General features: G+C 31.2%; 2 protein-coding genes across 10 annotated transcripts; one reads left to right on the top strand and one right to left on the bottom strand.

Moving 5' to 3' along the window:
- Positions 1-475: 475 nt before the first annotated feature.
- On the bottom strand, positions 476-5,625 carry LOC139988461 (adenosylhomocysteinase-like 1). 4 transcript variants are annotated; one of them, XM_072005938.1, is made up of 11 exons: positions 5,469-5,624; positions 3,884-3,931; positions 3,397-3,481; positions 3,124-3,305; positions 2,726-3,050; positions 2,520-2,670; positions 2,289-2,441; positions 2,047-2,212; positions 1,633-1,879; positions 1,437-1,557; positions 476-1,359 (listed from the first exon to the last, which is right to left on the bottom strand). In XM_072005938.1, the coding sequence occupies exons 1-11, from the start codon at positions 5,568-5,570 to the stop codon at positions 1,353-1,355; spliced, it is 1,587 nt and encodes a 528-aa protein (XP_071862039.1). In that variant the 5' UTR covers positions 5,571-5,624; the 3' UTR covers positions 476-1,352. The 4 variants fall into 4 exon arrangements, with proteins under 4 accessions (XP_071862039.1, XP_071862038.1, XP_071862040.1 ...); XM_072005937.1 differs by having other exon boundaries at positions 3,124-3,317; positions 5,469-5,623; XM_072005939.1 differs by lacking the exon at positions 3,884-3,931 and having other exon boundaries at positions 3,124-3,317; positions 5,469-5,625.
- Positions 5,626-6,078: 453 nt separating this feature from the next.
- On the top strand, positions 6,079-17,740 carry Rhogapp190 (Rho GTPase-activating protein 190). 6 transcript variants are annotated; one of them, XM_072005896.1, is made up of 25 exons: positions 6,082-6,356; positions 7,233-7,354; positions 7,589-7,935; positions 8,017-8,927; positions 9,005-9,214; positions 9,439-9,450; positions 9,653-9,839; positions 9,928-10,043; positions 10,116-10,268; positions 10,352-10,590; positions 10,680-10,881; positions 10,952-11,122; positions 11,197-11,448; positions 11,517-11,695; positions 11,814-11,997; positions 12,092-12,300; positions 12,396-12,809; positions 12,888-13,127; positions 13,206-13,397; positions 13,808-13,860; positions 13,943-14,300; positions 14,389-14,520; positions 14,591-14,641; positions 14,725-14,821; positions 14,897-17,740. In XM_072005896.1, the coding sequence occupies exons 3-25, from the start codon at positions 7,765-7,767 to the stop codon at positions 15,093-15,095; spliced, it is 4,932 nt and encodes a 1,643-aa protein (XP_071861997.1). In that variant the 5' UTR covers positions 6,082-6,356; positions 7,233-7,354; positions 7,589-7,764; the 3' UTR covers positions 15,096-17,740. The 6 variants fall into 6 exon arrangements, 5 of the variants coding, with proteins under 5 accessions (XP_071861997.1, XP_071861996.1, XP_071861999.1 ...); XM_072005895.1 differs by lacking the exon at positions 7,233-7,354; XM_072005898.1 differs by having other exon boundaries at positions 7,233-7,935; positions 12,110-12,300.
- Positions 17,741-18,711: the final 971 nt, after the last annotated feature.

The raw sequence follows: 18,711 nt of genomic DNA, 5'->3' as shown, positions 1-18,711 counted from the left end.
ACTTTATCTTTCAATCGATGCTGTCGATAAGCGCTTCAGGAGCTATTACTTTATAATAATTATACTGAAATATATTACATTTATATCGATGTGATGTATTTTACTTATTAAATCTACAACGTATTCCTTCATTGTTCTCAATTTACGATATTAATAATTTCTGAACGTGTATATATACAAAGTCTTTATTTGAGCTTCATTATGTTAATGTATTGATTTTTATTCTCCTCTTACTGTAATTATATTCATTTAAATATAAAGTATTGACTGTAGTTTCTATATTTAGTAAATCGATTACACTTGAATTTTAACTTTATTATATCAAATCTTGTAATCAAATTAGTTTAAATGAACAATAAGATTAAAACGTAAAAATATAAATCCCCACATTTCACTCTTTAATTTCAACAAATAAGTATATTATTCTATATAAGGTACAGTAGAAAGGAATAGAAAATATAAATCAAGAAGAACGTTATTAGGTTCATGGCATCATAGACGTTTATTTGATTTCTATTTTTTCATTATTTTCTATCGACGGATGATATGACCAATTATAAAAGGGTTGGTTTTTCTCTAGTTTTTCTTAAATAATTATGTACATAGTTTGGATTGCTTCATTTTTACACTGTTTTTTTTTTTTTCTAGAAACAAATATACTAATTGTAAATATACATAATTGCTGTTTCGGTAAATAAACTGAGTACAGTTATTGGATATAATTGCAGACATTAACTCATCAAAAGATAACTCATTAAACTTCACTTATTCATACAATAAGCAATATCTTATAATGTTAAATCCTCTATACATGTAACAATTTTTAAAAAGAATTGATGATAGTATTTGAAGATAAAAATTAATTACAATAAGAAATTTTAATTCCGTAATCGATAGTGTTACAGATAATTTACGTATACAGATCTTTACAGGAAATTCCTTTTCTAACATCATTTTAAAATGGAAAACTGGTCATTTAGCAAACTTGTACTTTGATTTGACTGAACAACTGTACATGTATTTCTAGGCATGCACATATCATAAATTAGTAATTGCTATACACTTGTGAATGTTAATTAAATATATATTTACTTATATAACTCCTGGTTATTGATTATTGCAGCCAGTGCTAACAATATTTTGGTTGGAATCATATAGAAATACTTTTTGAAATATATAAGGAAAATAGAATTATATTAAAGATAACATGAAATCCTATTATACGTTTCTATTAATTCAGATAAATGAAATTAATAGAAGAAACTTAAAAAAAAAGCAGTTATTTTTCAATACTCATAAACGCAAATTTCGATTATTGCATATACCGTGTCACGTTGCCTATCCACGTATTTTTAATAGCTGAAATAAATTTAGATAATGATTTTAAATAAATAAAATTAAGTGACAATTCCAACTGAAGCATAAAATGTACTAACCGGTAGTAATTAGGCTTAAAAGGTCCAGCCTTATTAAGTCCCATATATTTGGCTTGTTCATCTGTTAGTTCCGTCAAATGTGCATCAAACGTTGGTAGATGTAACGATGCCACGTACTCATCTATCGAGTAGTATTATTGTTTTACAGCTTACTTTAATTGAATAATAATGGAACATAAAAATATTTTAGGCTTACCCATCTTTTTTGGTAACAGATAAACGTCACTTTTATATCGCCCTGATGGTGCGTTGAAAAGTTCAATTAGTGCTAATGCTTGGGTAGCGGCTGTGATCGATACAACAAATGAGGGGATACTGGAACAAGACAAGTTGACTAATCGGCCTTCCGCTAATAACACGATGCGCTTTCCATCTGGCCAGATAACATGATCCACTTGAGACCTTACTTTTTCCCAAGTTAAATCGGGCGTGCGTAAACTGTTCTGTTAAGAACATATTAAAGGAGTCTTAATGTCTTATCAATATATTTCTTTTTTTTTTTTTTTTGTTCTGAAATATAAGAAATACGAGTTTTTCCCTACAAACTCTAGTTGAAAATCTAATCGAATTTTAAAGGAAGTAGTTATATATTGTCAAAATTTGAACGTACAATGTCTATTTCGGTATTACTGTGTCCCATATTGCATACTACGCAACCGTTTTTCATTTTATCCATGTGTTCGCGCGTAACTACATTTTTATTGCCAGTTGCGGTAATAACAATATCTACATTTCGGATAACTTCATTCAGTTTCATTACTCTAAAACCGTCCATGCTGTAAAGAATACCTGTATGAATAATTGTATTATCGTTTATGTAATATACAGTGTATTTTATTTTAAACTATCTACCTCGCTTGTAAAGCACAAATTGGATCGATCTCAGTTATATAAACGATACAACCTAAACCCTTAAGGGCTTGACAACAGCCTTTGCCAACTTCACCATAACCACAAATTACAACTTGTTTTCCACCAAACATAATATCTGTGGATCGTTTCAAGCTGCAATAAGATATCTAAGTAGAAGCAATTAGCAGATACTTCTAGTGCGTTTCAATAACTGATTTACAATTGATTTACCTATCAATAATACTTTCGCGGCAGCTATAAAGATTATCAAACTTAGTTTTTGTTACACTATCATTGACATTCATGGCAGGGACGGATAATTTTCCTGCTTTTGATAATTGGTATAGTCTATGTACACCTGTTACACTCTCTTCAACAATTCCTAGAAATTAACATTATTATTATCTATTTGGCTGCAAAAGAAACAGTAGACAAACCTTGAATCATTTTAAACATAGCATTATATTTTTTGAGCATTAAATGTGTTGCATCACCGCCATCATCTAATATCATATTAGGTTGCCAATTTTCAGCAGCTACACATTTATCAATACACCACCAAAAATCTTCTTCTGTTTCACCACGCCAAGCGAAAATTGGATAACCAGCATGAGCCAGGGCAGCAGCCACTTCATTTTGAGTAGAATATATGTTACATGCTGCCCATCTAACTTGTGCACCCAAATGTACTAAGGTTTCAATAAGAACAGCAGTTTGAGCATTGATATGAGTGCACCCAACAATTTTAGCATTTTTCAATGGCTGTTTGAAATAATTGTTTATTATATACATTAATATTGCTTAGTTTTGCTTTTGTAGTAAATAATTTGTGTACCTTATCATCGGCGGCACGTTTACGAAGTGCCATAATTCCCGGCATTTCTTGTTCCGCTATTTCTATCTCTCTTCTACCAAATGCATGTTGATTAATGTTGCGCACACAAAAATCTGTGAAACCATTTTCTGTTTTTTGAAGTTTTTCACGAGGTGACACGTCATCTTCGTCCGATGAACTTCCTGTATAAGATGCTAAAATTAACCGCCATACGTTAATAATAATCAAGTTACAATAATTAAATGTACAACACTGTAATGAATGTATTCGTACCAGAACTGTAACTATCTGTGCTACTGGCTGACAAAGATCGACTACGATAACGGCTGGACTTCTTCAAAGCTCCAGACTTGGAATCCTAAACATTTAAAAGGTCAAATAAATTATAAGATTATGAATAATTCTCATCTTCAAAAGGGCTGCAACAGATGGAAATGGACTACAAACAGAAAAAATGCAAATAAAGCTATTTTATTTGATAGAATGGACACAGTTTAATATAGACGATTTTTGGTGTAATATCATTTGATTTTATGTTGTTCTTGTTATTTGTAGTCTAATGAAGTATTTGGCTGCATTAAAAGGATCGTCTTATTATTACTGTGTTATTTGATGGGAAAGCAAAAATGATAAACCCATTGGCACATACCACATTTATGTTGTCATAGGAGTTAAAGCAGCCCTGAGGAAATTGCAAGGATTGTTCTATGGAAAGGAGTACAAATTTACTTGTGTTTTGTACACACATATTCTTACTTACTAATTTTGTTCTCGCGCCGTGAAAGGCACTATTTGATGCCTCTAGGCTCTGAAATCACAACAACCACCATCATAATTCAAATTGGATCAAATTTTCATAATACAGTCCGTAGTTAGGTACAAAGCTCCCAAAGGTTGTACTTGTAAGTAAAACTTGACTTATATAAGATATCAGTTTTATGTACACAAAGATATCAGTTTTATGTATCTCCCCCCTCTTCTTTTTTTGTTTTGTAATCATTCCTCAGTTGCACTCAATGCATTGGTTCAGTAGTGCTAATTGTGCCATGCCTATATGGTGTATTTAGGCATATAATGAGTGATGCATGAGTGATTGGTACCGAACCTACGGACTACTGTGAGAATAATGCTCTATATGTAAAATAATATAAGCGCCTTGATAGCAGGCAATATGTGTAATAGCATGCAAATCACTTTTTAGTTTTTTGCATTATCAAAGTTGAAATTATACATATATGTATATGTATTATACAGTTGGTGTCATTAAAGATGTTAAGACTTAATTTCTTTTGTGATAGTTAATATGCTAAAGTACTGTTATACATAGAAGGATATGTAACAGAAAGAAATAATAAATTTAAAAAATGTGTGAAGAAAATGAAATATCTTTTGTCTGAAAAAACTAAAATATTAAAAACTTTTTCATATTGAATTAGAAAATGTCAATATCTAGAATAAAGTACTTAGAATGTTGCTTTAGAAGATTGTTCTTATCAATTGAACTCATGTATATGAATTGTCTGCAAGTTTCATGCCAATTATCATAACATCATTTGCATATTGTGTAACAATGATAAAGTGTCAGTTACAATAGTTTTTTAAATGGAAAAATACTTTTGAGGCAAAGGCATATATTCAGTCTGTTTATAAATTAGATTTTCATTACTTTTTTTTTAGTATTTTATATATATCTTTCAATAACTTTCAATAATTTTCAATAACATTATGTCATAAAACACATTTCAACTCACAGTAAATTTAATAAATAAACCAGAGTTTAGATTTCACTAATAAATAAGATTAGTATTCAGTTTTCCTAACAATATACCTATGAAGTATATCATGATAAGAATCATAATTCCAAGATCATGGATCTTTCAATTTGAAATAACAATAGAAGGAAGTTATTTGTTTGACAATAGACAGAAGTTATATACAAGACCATACATCAATTACTACCATGTGTTGTATTATATAACAGCAACATGTTGTCATATGACTTGAAAGGGTTGGGCTGAAATATGACAAAAAAAAAAAACAAAACACAGGTAAAGGAAGATAAAGGTAAATGAATGACTTAATACAAATTTAACATAATAGAAGAACATAAAAACAATGAAATAAAGAAAGCACAATATCTTTGTTAAATCATTGTCTTTTGATGGAATGAAAGTATAAATTAAAAAAGATATATTTTATTTTTATAAGTGATTTAATTAGCCAGAAACTAGTACGGCGGTAAATACAATACTCGTGGCAACGCACGTCATGATTTTACGTTATCAAAATCAAAGTTAAAATAATCCGTTTGTTTAATTATTTGACGATAGCATTCTTCAATCTACCTTGTTGTTTGATGCTGGATCGGTGACAGGACCATCGGTGACGGTATTTCTAGCATCTTTCCCTGAAGACGTACTATTCACAGCATCCCCGCTGTCAGCCATTTTCGATTCGAAGTCAAACTAGTGCGTTCACTCAACGACAGGTGGTGCCTTTATGGTCTTGCAGGAGCGTAATCACGATGTGCTTACAACCAGGTGCTTTTTGTCGATACTGTCATACTGTTCATAAATAATTGATTAATTTAGATAAATAATAGTTGCACCAAAGGATCATTGTCTTATAATTTAAACGATATAATAGTTTTACTTTAACTAAATTTATTTTATCAGAATATTCTAAAGTCTTAAAAATATAACATTTCTATTTATTTTAAAATATATTGGAATCATTTCCAAATGAGTGATACATTTACTTATTTACTTTTTTTGTTATATAAAGAGTCGGAACTAACTTTTAGTAATAAATTGTGCATCTAATTGAATAAGAATAAAAAATTAGTATAATTTAATAATTTGTTCATAAGAAAAAATGCTATATTAAAATATAGATGAATCATAGGAAGTATGCTAGATACGGCCTTGTTCTTGTTCGACGTATACTATCTATCCTGAAAACATTAATCGCCTTGTGCCCACCCACCAAGATGGCTCCTTTATGGGGCAATACTCGATGTTTGACGTGAAGTTATTTACACACCTGGAATTAAACGTTCATTGAGACAAGTTGTAGATGCCTTTCGGTGCACCGTGTACGTGAAACAGATCAAGAAAGAGTGCGTGCTCTATAGTAGTGAAGGATCGATCGAGTTTCTGGAGAAAAAAAATTATACGGGACGGCCGGTTGGTCTAATACATAGTAGTTCGCTTGTCGAACAAAAATCTGTACAGGTATCATAGCCTTTGTTATACGGAGCAAGATATTCTGATTGGTTTTCTGATTTTGCTTGGATAAGCTACAGCGTGTCATGCATATTGGTCGTGTATCTTATTAAAATTTGTCGAAATCCCGGGACTCTATCATCAGTGTCAAAATTGACCGCGGTTGTGTACAATGCATATTGATCTATTCGTAGCTGTCATTTGTACATTGAATAATTTGTTTCTGCTGCATGAATCACGTCTCGTAAATTTCAATAACGAGTCTACGACATTACCTAGTATTTTTAATGAGAGATATAACTATATATTACATCATGATGGAAATACTTCGTCGTTATTATAAAATATATTCTTTCGCGATTTAACAAAAAACAATATCATTGTAGTACTATTTGTAACTATTTTTAAACATAATATCCACGGAAAATTATTATGTTAAATTTCTAATTATTAAGAAATTACAAGATTCGTATTATATATATGGAGGTTAACGTAGAAATGTGTTTCGAAAAGTTTTTTAACGTTTTATTTCATTGAATCCATAACCTGTATAATATGAGAAATAATTTATTTTTATCTCTAATAAATTCAGTTGATATGAAAATTACTTTCGCTTCGAATGTTTGCTTGTCATTTGATTCATCTCTTGTTTTACTAATATAAAGCATATTTTATAATGTAATTTATAGTGCATATACATGTGATGATGAATGCAGTTCTATATGTAATTTTACATATCTTATTAATGTGAATTTCAGGAAGTGGATACTATCATGAATATTTAATCTAATTTCCATAATAAAGATATCAGTGCAAACATGAGTGCAACTAACTAACATTTCATAATATTGTTGATTAGTCTATTGTGAATATTTTTTTTTTCAGATACACAGTGCCATTCCAAAGAACCATTGCTCACAGCTGTGCTAAATTATGAATATTATGCTTTACAGAAAAAGATAAAGTATAAAGATTTTTAAAGATCTATATTACTAATTTCTAATGATGTTAGTTTATCATTCATGAAGCTACGATAATAACAATTACATTAACAAAGCTCAAATGAAATTTTGGCAAACAACATTTGTTCATAATTATTCATATGTAAATTTGCATGTCATACCAAAATTTGAAGCATGATATATGAATGTTGTAAACGAATGGGAAAGATAAAATAAAAGAGCATTTTGTTGAAAATGTTACCAAAGGGAGGTAATGCTGATTTTCATATAAATTTTTAGACTTGATACAATGACCAAAGGGAGAAATACTGATGTTTAATAACTGCAAAGATAAATGAATAAGAAGAACTATTAATAGTGGTACTTAAAAATGTCCTGAGTAAAGTTTGATGAAGAAAAGATTTTTATTTTCACACTTAATTATATAAGTGATCTAATCAAGTTAAGCTTTAAAAATGGCAAGAAAAAGTGATAATATCAAAACCATCAATGTTGCTGTTGTTGGTCTTTCTGGCACTGAGAAAGATAAAGGACAAGTTGGTGTTGGAAAGTCATGTCTGTGTAATCGTTTTATGCGTTCCTTGAATGATGATTATAATGTGGACCATATATCAGTGTTATCACAGGTAATAGTTAAATATGTGTTAGATACATTTGTATGCTTTGGAGTGATTACTCTTTTATTAATTGGCTATTATCTTTTACAGTCAGATTTTAGTGGTCGGGTGGTGAATAATGATCATTTCCTATATTGGGGTGAAGTTACAAAAACAGCAGAGGATGGGACAGAGTATCAATTTCAAGTGATAGAACATACAGAGTTTATAGATGATGCATCATTTCAGCCTTTTAAGGGTGGTAAAATGGAACCTTATGCAAAAAGATGTGCAGCCACCAAAATTACTAGTGCAGAAAAGCTTATGTATATTTGCAAAAATCAATTAGGCATAGAAAAAGAATATGAACAAAAAGTTTTACCAGATGGTAAATTAAATATTGATGGCTTTTTGTGTGTATTTGATGTAAGCGTTGTACCAAATAGATCTATAGAAAAACAGATTGAAATAGTAGCAAATATATTGAACAGTTTAATGAAAACTAAAAAACCAATAGTTTTGGTAACAACTAAAAATGATGATGCTAATGAACAATATGTAAAAGAAGCTGAAAAATTAATAATGCGTAAAGAATATAAAGGTTCCATTTTAATAGTTGAAACATCTGCACATGAAAATATCAATATTGATTTGGCATTTATGATTTTGGCTCAATTGATTGATAAAACTAAAATGCGAAGTAAGCTAACACCATTCGCGGAAGCAGCTAGAGCTAGAAAAGAATTATTAGATGCATCTACAGAATCTTTACAAAGATTGATTCGAATACATGTTACTGACTATAGAGCATTGTGGTCTCAAGCATCCAAAAAACTAGCCCAACATAAAGAATTTTCAACATTTGTAGAATTATTTGGTATTGATGCAACCCAAAGATTATTTAGGAGACATATTAAGAAATTGAAAGATGAACAAGTGGCAAAAAAGATTCAAGGATATTTAGATATGTTACCTGAAATTCTTCATGAAATATGTCCTGATATAACAAATTTGATCAATGAGTATGTTTCCAACTAAAATCTTTTAATTACAATTGGAAGGTGTTGTTTTATTGAATTCATATATTTTATTTATATAGAGAGTGGTCTGCAGTACAACAGTATATAAAAGAACATCCTGATTTTCATCAATATTTTTATGAATGTCCTGAGGATATCCCGTGGATTGATTGTGATTTTGGTGAAAACAATGGAACAAAGATTCCTTATGATGTTTTGGAAACACCAGAAGCAGAAACTGTTTTCAAAAATCATATAAATATATTGCAACAAGAACAGCGGCGATTAGAGTAAGTATTACATACATATGCATATATTTCTTAATTATACTTTATTATAATTATTATCTGCTGAAATTCTACTACTTAGAAATAGCAAAAGAATCACTAGTTTTCCCTTACATGCTTTAACATAGTTATTAAGGTTATATAGTTATTCAGCATTTTAGATAATAATACTTATATGCAATACATTAATGCTTTGCTTTATTCTGGGTGGCGTTTATTTTGTGCAGACTTCCTAAAAGGTAAATTGTGCTTTTTATCGCTTTACATACTAGAATATCATTTTTTAGAAAAATATATAATTAGCTGTACTAACATTTTTATAGTTTTTTATAGATATATATTTTGGTATACTTGAGACTTCATAAATGAATAATCTATAAATAATTATATTCTAGTAAGGAAAGTATTTGATAATATTTATGTAAATACATTGTTCATTAGATGGAAAAAGCAGTTTAAGCAATTATTGGAAGAAACTGGCTATGTTACACCCGGAAAGCACTTGTCTGAAGTTAGAGTTCTTTTTATGGGCAGAGAATGCTTTGAAGCTCTTTCTCACCATGATTGTCAAGAAATATATGATCAACATCAAAAGGAAATCATTGAGAAAGCAAAACATAATTTTCAAGTAAGGATACACATTTTAGTACAAATAATAATAACAACAATCTAAATATTTTACATTCTATTGTACTTTCTGATTCTATATATTATAGGAGCTACTGCTAGAACATGCTGATTTGTTTTATCATTTTAAAAGTATAGCACCATCTGGTACTATAACACAAGATGATATTAAAGAAATAACAGATGCATTGGTGGATGATTTTAGGTAATTAATTAAAATTATCTTTTTTTTAAATGAATTTACAAATATTTTTGAATTATCTCTTATGGTGTACAGGTATAAGGCTTTAGATAGGCTAGATCAAGATAGAAAATTAATGCTTTTTCAACATTTGGGTTTTGTACATTGTCCCATAAGGGAACATTGTCCAGCTTATCCAAATTGCATGGATGCGCTTATAGAACGTATACTTGGAACAAAAGCTCACAGGTAAGGTTTAGTTCTTTTCAAATTAGACAGATAAAATAAAATTTCTTATATATTCCAATATTATTATAATAATGATTTTTTAGACCTTCTTCATGGAATCACAGTAGCCAATGGCAATTAACATCTGATAATAATCAATTAAATTTAGTCATACTTGGAAGCAGTGGACTTGGCGAAGAATTCGCTCGTGAAATAAGAGCACAAACGGAGGACGACGAAGTAGAAATTGATTGTCAGTTATATACACTTGGATATCGAATAATCGATGGTGACGTCGGACTACCACACAATTCATTTACTACTTCTGACTTTATGCCTCATGGTATATGACAATGCTATAGTTATTATATATATATATACATATAGTCATACTATATAGAATAGAAGTCTAAGAGCATTTTAAATTTACAGGTTCGTTCTGTATTTACGCAGACGATTATTCGTTTGAATATATTCGTTCTTCTTTAGAGAAGACTTTATTGTCGAATTTAGAACAGGAAGATAGGTTACCATTTCAAGGATTACCTATTGTTATTATGTTTGTGCCAGAATCAACTATAGACGAATTAGAAGCAATAAGACTTAGGAAAGAGGGTCAAAATCTTGCTGATAGGTACTAATTACTCATGTACTTTATATTTCGTTGTAGATAGAAAAAAATTAACAGTCAATTTTTACATTAGTCTACAGTGTCCATTTATCGATGTATGCATAGAGGATTTAGAGCAAGACAAAAGGTTCCCTGCTCCGCTTGTGAAAGATGCATTGCAGCAACTTATACAGTCTATAAATCACAGAGCTGGTTTTTTAAATATTTACCAAAGTGTTATTGAATGTTTGGAACCGGATATTAGGTAAGATAATTTTTAAGCAGACTATATTATGTGTTAAGAAGAGAGAAAATATATCAATATTATTTTTATTTTAGAATAATAATGTGTATGTTTTGTGGGGATCCATATTCTGTTGAGAACGTACTTGGTCCTTTACTTAATCATCAATGTTGTTTCCTTAGTGGCGATCGATCGATTGTTTTAGAAACATTTCTAGGAGAATCGAAACGAAGAGTTGAAGTTATTATTTCTAGTTTCCATGGAGCAAATGCATTTAGGGACGAATTAGTACATGGTTTCATATTGGTTTATTCTACAAAAAGGAAAGCATCACTTGCAACCCTTAAGTACGTGTAATATAACCATTTTTATATGTTTCAAAACTATATCATTTTAATTCAACATTTTTTCATAGTGCATTTTCCATGAATATACCAAACTTACCGATACAAATAATGGCTGTGACCGATACTGGAGGTGCTAATGCTTTCTTCAGTAATGATTTAAGTCATTTACTTATCACGGAAGGAAATGCAATTGCGGATAAATTGCAAGCACATTTTATGACCTCAGCATCCAGTTGCCAACAAAAGAGTATGCTATAGTATTTAAAGACACTACTTACTTTTTAACATCAAATTTTTTAGTTTAACTTAATATCTCGTTTTTTAAATACATATTGTGTTACATATAATATATATATATATTACAGCGGCATTTTATACTCCATTCTTCAAAGAGGTATGGGAGAAAAAACCTGAAATTGAACAAGCATTTAATATGGAAGAGCCAGGTAATCTGAATGATAGTGGCGAAGGAACTTTGGAATACTCTGCATTACATCCTATGCCACCGCCACGACATGAAAGTTATCACCTTCAAACACCAGATGATGGGTAAGTAATTTGAAACCACTCCTTAAAACGTCATCTAATTAATTGTGATTACCATAAAAATTTCTTTGTACTTCAAAAATCTAATGTGAAGTAGTATGTCTGTAACTTTCAGAAGTGGTTCCGAATCGTACGAGCAATTAACTCCTGATGGTGATCTTGGAGACACAGGATTAAATGAACAGTTTGCAGACAATAGAGCTACGCCTAGTGACGACAGTGATATTTATAGCCAAGTAGATTTTTATAGAGAAGAAAGAGAGAGAGATCTGTTGAAACCAGGAGACATTACAAACAAATTATCCGGTTAGTTTTATAATAATGAAATGAAATGGAGTGGTGACGAAATACTACGTTTTTAAATATGATTTCATTTTTTTATACCTTTTTTATCGCAATAGGTTGGGTGAAAGATACATTTATGCATCAAGATGGAGTAACTAATAGTTACTCCCATAGAGCTTTCACAACAGGCAGGCGTCATATTTCCCAGGCAAAACCGCGACCGAAAGGAAATAGCCAAACTTTAAAACAACCTGGCAAAATAAATTTAAAAGATTTTTCAAATGTGACAGATGCCATAGCTAGGATGACAGTAGGTGAGAAGGATGAACACGGTCCGAAGATAACTATGGGTCATGCTCCTCTTGCTACACCTGAATTGGTAGATTTAGGTTCTGAATATGCCCAAGTTAAAGACGTTGTACCAAGCCTATATCCTTCTTACGATGGCGATTATATGTATGCTTCAGTACAAGATTCTATTGGAAATAATAAACCTAAGTTACGTCACAGACGCGAGAAAGGACAACCCTGTAAGGGTTCAATTAAAAAAATTTTATTGGAGTTTATTAATGCATATATGTTCATTAATTATATAATTTGTTTTATAGCATACAGTGATTCTGATTCTGAATGGAGTTCTTTGGAGAGACAAAGGGTTGCTGATGTATTAGGTAAAGTAAACAAAAAACCACCATCGCACAAAAGGATACGAAAAAAACGTACGGCTATACCTGTTGCTGCACCTAAAGTCCCATCATTGGCTAGCATGGGAAGTGGGGATGGTATTGTTGGTCTGAATTATAATGTTAAAGAGGATAAAAGTTGGCGAGTAAATCCTACAGAAAGAGGTATTATATGCATTTATTATGATGATTCTGTCAATTGTTACATTATTAAAATATGTTATATGATGATTTTCTTATTAGTGTCTAGTGAAACACCAGATTCTTCCGAATCTAGTGATCCGGACCACTCAAGATCGAGAGCAAAACAATATAAACACGCTGCTGCTAGTCTACGAAAAAGATTTGGAAATTCATTGCCACAACATCTACCTACATCATTACAACATCCATACAATGTAAAACATATGACCCAAGAAATGTTTAGTGCTTCCTGTAAGTAAGATTGTCATTGGTATCATAATATAAATCTTCTGCATGCTAAAAGATATTAAAAAAGAATACAAAATGTTTGGTAGCTTTTGTGTGCATGCTTCATATCTTTCGCGTTTTAGAAAAGGTTTATCGCCATTGTTCCGATTCTGTAATTGTACTATTAGTTTGACTACTTATTAATTCGAAATAGCTGTCAAGAATAAAGATTGCGAGGATTTTAACGAATTGTTAATATCACAAATTTTAAATAATAGTTGTAGAATTTTTCCCAATAATTTTTTAAGATGGTTCAGACAGGATACAACAGAAGGTTTGCTCTGAATTATTTCTTCTTATATATTTGATATTGCATGAAATTATTATCATTTTGGTAAAGCAGGGGAGTGACATTACCTTTGGCAATATTCCAGATGATGAATCCAGTTTAGATGTTTCGTCTCCACGAGAAATTAATTCTCCCAGTGTAAGTAAAAATATACGACAAAGTAAAGCTAAATCTCTGTATAAATTTTTTTTGTAACATTCTTTTTGGTATTTTAAATAAGGTCAAAGATGGCGATAAATTAAACAGAAAGAAGGATAAACAAAAAGCGAAAGAAGACGAGAAGCTAGAGAAGCGTCGTCAAAAAGAGGAGAAGCTTAAAAAACACGCGGAGAAGGAAAAGGAAAGGGAGAAAAAGAAGCAAGAAAAAATAAAACAAACTAAAGGCCCTAGTTCAGCATTAAGTATGAATCAACAACCGCTAATTGAAGACTTTGCACAAAGTGAAACAAATCGAATACCTCTGTTTCTCGAAAAATGTGTGCAATTTATTGAAGATGAAGGATTAGATTCTGAAGGGATATATAGGGTTCCTGGAAATAGAGCACACGTTGAACTCCTCTTTCAAAAGTTTGAAGAAGGTAAGTTTTTTCTATGATTTCATATCTAAATATTAACTTTTGTTTATATATTCGTTGGAACATTCTTTTACTTGTTTTATTATTGCAGATGGAAACGTGGACATACATTCATTGGACATACCTGTAAATGCTGTTGCGACTGCTTTAAAAGACTTTTTTTCAAAAAGGCTACCACCATTGATTGACAAAGAACGAATGAGCGAACTCGAGGACATTTCGGGTAAATTATAATAATTTTAACATTAATCGAAATGTTTGTTTAGAGCTGAAGCTAACTCTTTTTTGCTTAGGTGCCCGTGGTATTAGCAAACCGATGTCCGCAACATGTATGAATATGGAAGGTAAGTATCATTATGTAAATTTATACAAAATAAAGAGATTAAAAAGATAATAGTTTAAGATGAATATCTATGATTTATTATAGATCGAAGCTGCAGACTACTGGCACTACGTTTGATGCTCAACAAATTGAATCCAATTAATTTTGATGTACTTAAATTTATCTTTCATCATTTTGTAAAGTAAGTTTCTATTATCATTATAGTTTAGATTATCTAAGTATTAATCATTATAATGCAACATTTATATATTTTTAGAGTGGCTGAAAATTGTAAGCTGAACAGTATGGACAGTAAAAATTTGGCAATCTGCTGGTGGCCTACTTTATTGCCTATAGAATTTAACGATCTTGGCAGATTTGAAGCAATGAGACCATACCTAGAAGATGTTGTTCAGACGATGATAGATCAATATCCTTTCCTCTTTTGTGGTGAAGAAGCTATCGTAATGGTGTAGTGAAAGACTACATTATTTCGAATCGTACAGTTAGGGCTTGTACGAGTAATGTGAAATAATCACACTTCAATACGGTGTGTATTATTTCCGTTTAGTCCTTATGATTACGAATAATGATTGGTCTTGTTATGTTTATATACCGTGACTTGATCGTAGTGCATTTGAGCTACGACTAGGATAATTCTTGTAACGTGAAAAAGACCGAACAAATTAATTTAAGTTTACATACTCGTTTCATTGCGAAGTGTGACTGACGGAGTGATAGATTAATGGTCCTAATGATGGCTGTTTGCAGGCCCGATAATAACGCGAATAATAAAAAGTCAATCCATGTGTCATAACAGTATGCATGTATCATGTTGGATGTATTCAGAGCGATGTATTTATTAACATATATTTAGGTGTAAGTCTCGATATTTGATAATAGCGAATACTCGTAGTGAGCTCGATGTTGCTTTTTTATCTGATCTTTTTGTTTTCCTTTACCCTCTGTTTTTATGTTCTTCTATAAATAAAAGATCTGTTTATTGTATGCAACGTGTATGCGTGTGTGTGAGAGAAAGAGAAAGAGAGTGAGAGAGGGAGGGAAAGATAAAAAGCGAGAGAAAGAGAAGTGGCGCAATCTTATAAAAAAATATTCATATTCTAAAACGTGTTAAAGACATTACTATAAAATGTACGAGGTATACAAATTTTCTCTAATACATGCGCGTTTTTATATAGCAACGATATCAAAACATCAAAATATCTCTATGAAAAATTTAATTTTTCGGTTAATCTATTATCGTTTTTAGTCTGGAAGGCATTTTTAATTTGCATTTAATCAGTGTAAATCTCTTTCTCGAACCAGTATTTCAGAATATTTAGTTTGATTTAATAGAGCTATTTAAGCTCATTGGTGATACAATGCATAATATATCCATTCCGTCTGAATGAAAAACAAAAACGAACAAAAAAAAAAAAAAAAAAAAAAAAAGATGAAAAGATGAAGAAAATGGAAAGCGTTACATGTATTTGCGATTTTTTCAAGATGTGCAGCGAATAAGCGTTTATATCAAGAAGATTGTAAGGATATTGATATGGTTCTAATTATTAAGGTAAATCTTGAAGATTCCGGATTTCTAACAGATCACGGGAATACTAAATGCTAAGAACTTTACCTAAAATCTTACAGACATTTTTTCAAGTTTCATAAAGCGAACAATTGTACATAAGATTATAAGATTGTAAGCTACGAGAAGTTTATAACGAAAATCACGAGGATCGACTATCGACCGATACTTTCGAGATTATTCAATGGTCGCCATGACGTTTACACAAATCGCTTTTATCTTTTTTTACGCGATGCATGTTATATTTGATAAAAATAATTGAATAATAGACGAAGGTTCGTGTTTTTAATCGCATATTGTATTTGTGTATCAGCTTTCGTCTGTATTTACAAAAGGTACTTATCAACGTTACATTTTATTTTTCGAACAGCTTTAGAATACTACGGTGACAGGATATGTAACCGATCGTCAAACTGTTCAACCATTTTGCTCTTGTACCTGCTGCGTTATCCCGAAATACAATTCTCTTTTGGTAAAAACCATTATTCTAAATTCATATACATATGATAACTTTTATGTGTTCCCATGGATAAAGGTTCTGACGATCGTCGTTACTGTTCTGAAGATGAGATGAAATTCGATAATACGAACGCATCAACGGATCAAACGACTGAGCCATTAGAACTGTGATGTAGTTACTTGTTTTTAATAATGTATAATAGTAACTATCGAGAAAGGCAAAAGGATTGTTCAATGACGCTTAACGTAATAGATGCGATCTTTGTTGAAATGAAGCTATTGTTTTACGATCGGTGTATGTTAGCATTAATTGATTTTCCAGCGTGCAAAACATCTTCGTCTATTAATGTGGAATGTGGTCCGATTCGAAATCCTTTCGAATAACGATGAATTCACACGTAGGTGTGCCATACCATGTGTAGTTGTCACGATCATAATATAACCTTACATCATTTGAGGATGAAATGTTCGGAAGCAAGAATCGTCAAGCAAGGAAAAAAGAAAAGAAAGAAAAGAAAAGTAGGATCAAGGAAGTCAATCAACGATTGATCGACAATGGAGCTATTGCGAGCAAGTTTGTTTCTTTTTTTATTTTATTCGATAATCCGAACTATAACAAGAAACATTCCCGCGAGTAACGATTGAAGTTACTTCCGGTTTTGTCGAGCGCGAATTCGACGAGGTTTATGTTCCTTTGGCGATGAATATATTGCAGGTAAATGAATCGAGGAAAAGGAAGGAAAAGAAAGAAACCATTTCGATAAGGTTGTCCGATCTCGACGAGTTCGTTCTCGATAAATTTTGTCGTATTTATAAGAAAATCGTTGTAACGATATTTCGATGATTTAACCAGCGCCGCGAGGACGCTTAGCGACAAGCAACGGATCGTACATTCCCGTATTAGTCGTAAAATGAAACAAACAAAACAGAATTTTATACATTCGTACGTACATAATTGTATAATGTTATTAATAGGAACAGAGACGTCGATGTTACGTGTGAGATCTGGGATATGGATCAAATGCTGTCTGAAATAATAATGACATGATTTCTGTCATTGTCGCTGAATTTAAACTGGCTAAATTTTTCGAACACCTGTTCGTTATACCTTTGACAATGATTCTCTTTTATCCTTGATCGTCGTTGCGTATTATTCTCTTATGCTTTGCCAACCCTCTAAGTATACTTTTTGTTTATGTTTTCTCTCCAGCTGACAAATTTTTGCCAATCAGTGCTCTCCAATGTCATTATTTTTCTATTTTCTTTTGTATGGATTTTTTTAAAATATTTCTTCGGAAGAGGAAGAATTAAGTTATGCTCCGTTTCATCGTTAATTTGATGTTACATCGTCGTAAGTTTCATCGATTTTCCGCTCTTTTTCTCTCCACGCTTCCAATGACATCCTTCGTAAATTCCGCGTATTTCAAGAATATCAAGGTTTCACAAATTTAGGAAGACTAAATTTACATTAGGAAATTGGAAGCCTGTACTCATTCATTCTACACGAATTTGTGGATTTTCATTTTGCCAGAATTGAGGGCCACTGGCACGCAGAACACTGCGTTGTTGTTTTCCCCCATTCATCGATTCCTTCGATTTCACTTTCCTCTTGTTCAATGATTTCTTACAACACGAGAATATCTCGCACAGAGTCGCTGTTCATTCGCACTAATCAATGTCTAATTATGAACTTTTCCATTCATTCACTATCATCATTCAGGGAGTGTACTATAATCATTGAGAAAGCTGCGTGTTTCTAAATATCGTTATTTATACATGTAACAACTTTTGTAAATAATTCATATATATATATGCATAAATACAAATATAAATATATATATATATATACATAGGAAGATACAAATGTATATATAATGATAATGCACATGAAAATGGATACAGTTTGTCCTTGTTGTACCGATATTGATATTAAACATTGTACTTGAACAAAGAAACTTTTCACTATTAAAAGTTTCCTCGAGCAACTTATGCTGTATTCGATTAAATGATCAAGATTTCTTATTTCAACGATACCCTTTTAAATT

The sequence above is a fragment of the Bombus fervidus genome, chromosome 6, assembly GCF_041682495.2.
Source record: "Bombus fervidus isolate BK054 chromosome 6, iyBomFerv1, whole genome shotgun sequence".
NCBI classification, from domain to species: domain Eukaryota; kingdom Metazoa; phylum Arthropoda; class Insecta; order Hymenoptera; family Apidae; genus Bombus; species Bombus fervidus.
The sequence above is the reverse complement of the archived record's forward strand: the minus strand, read 5'-3'. Positions and strand labels throughout refer to the sequence as shown.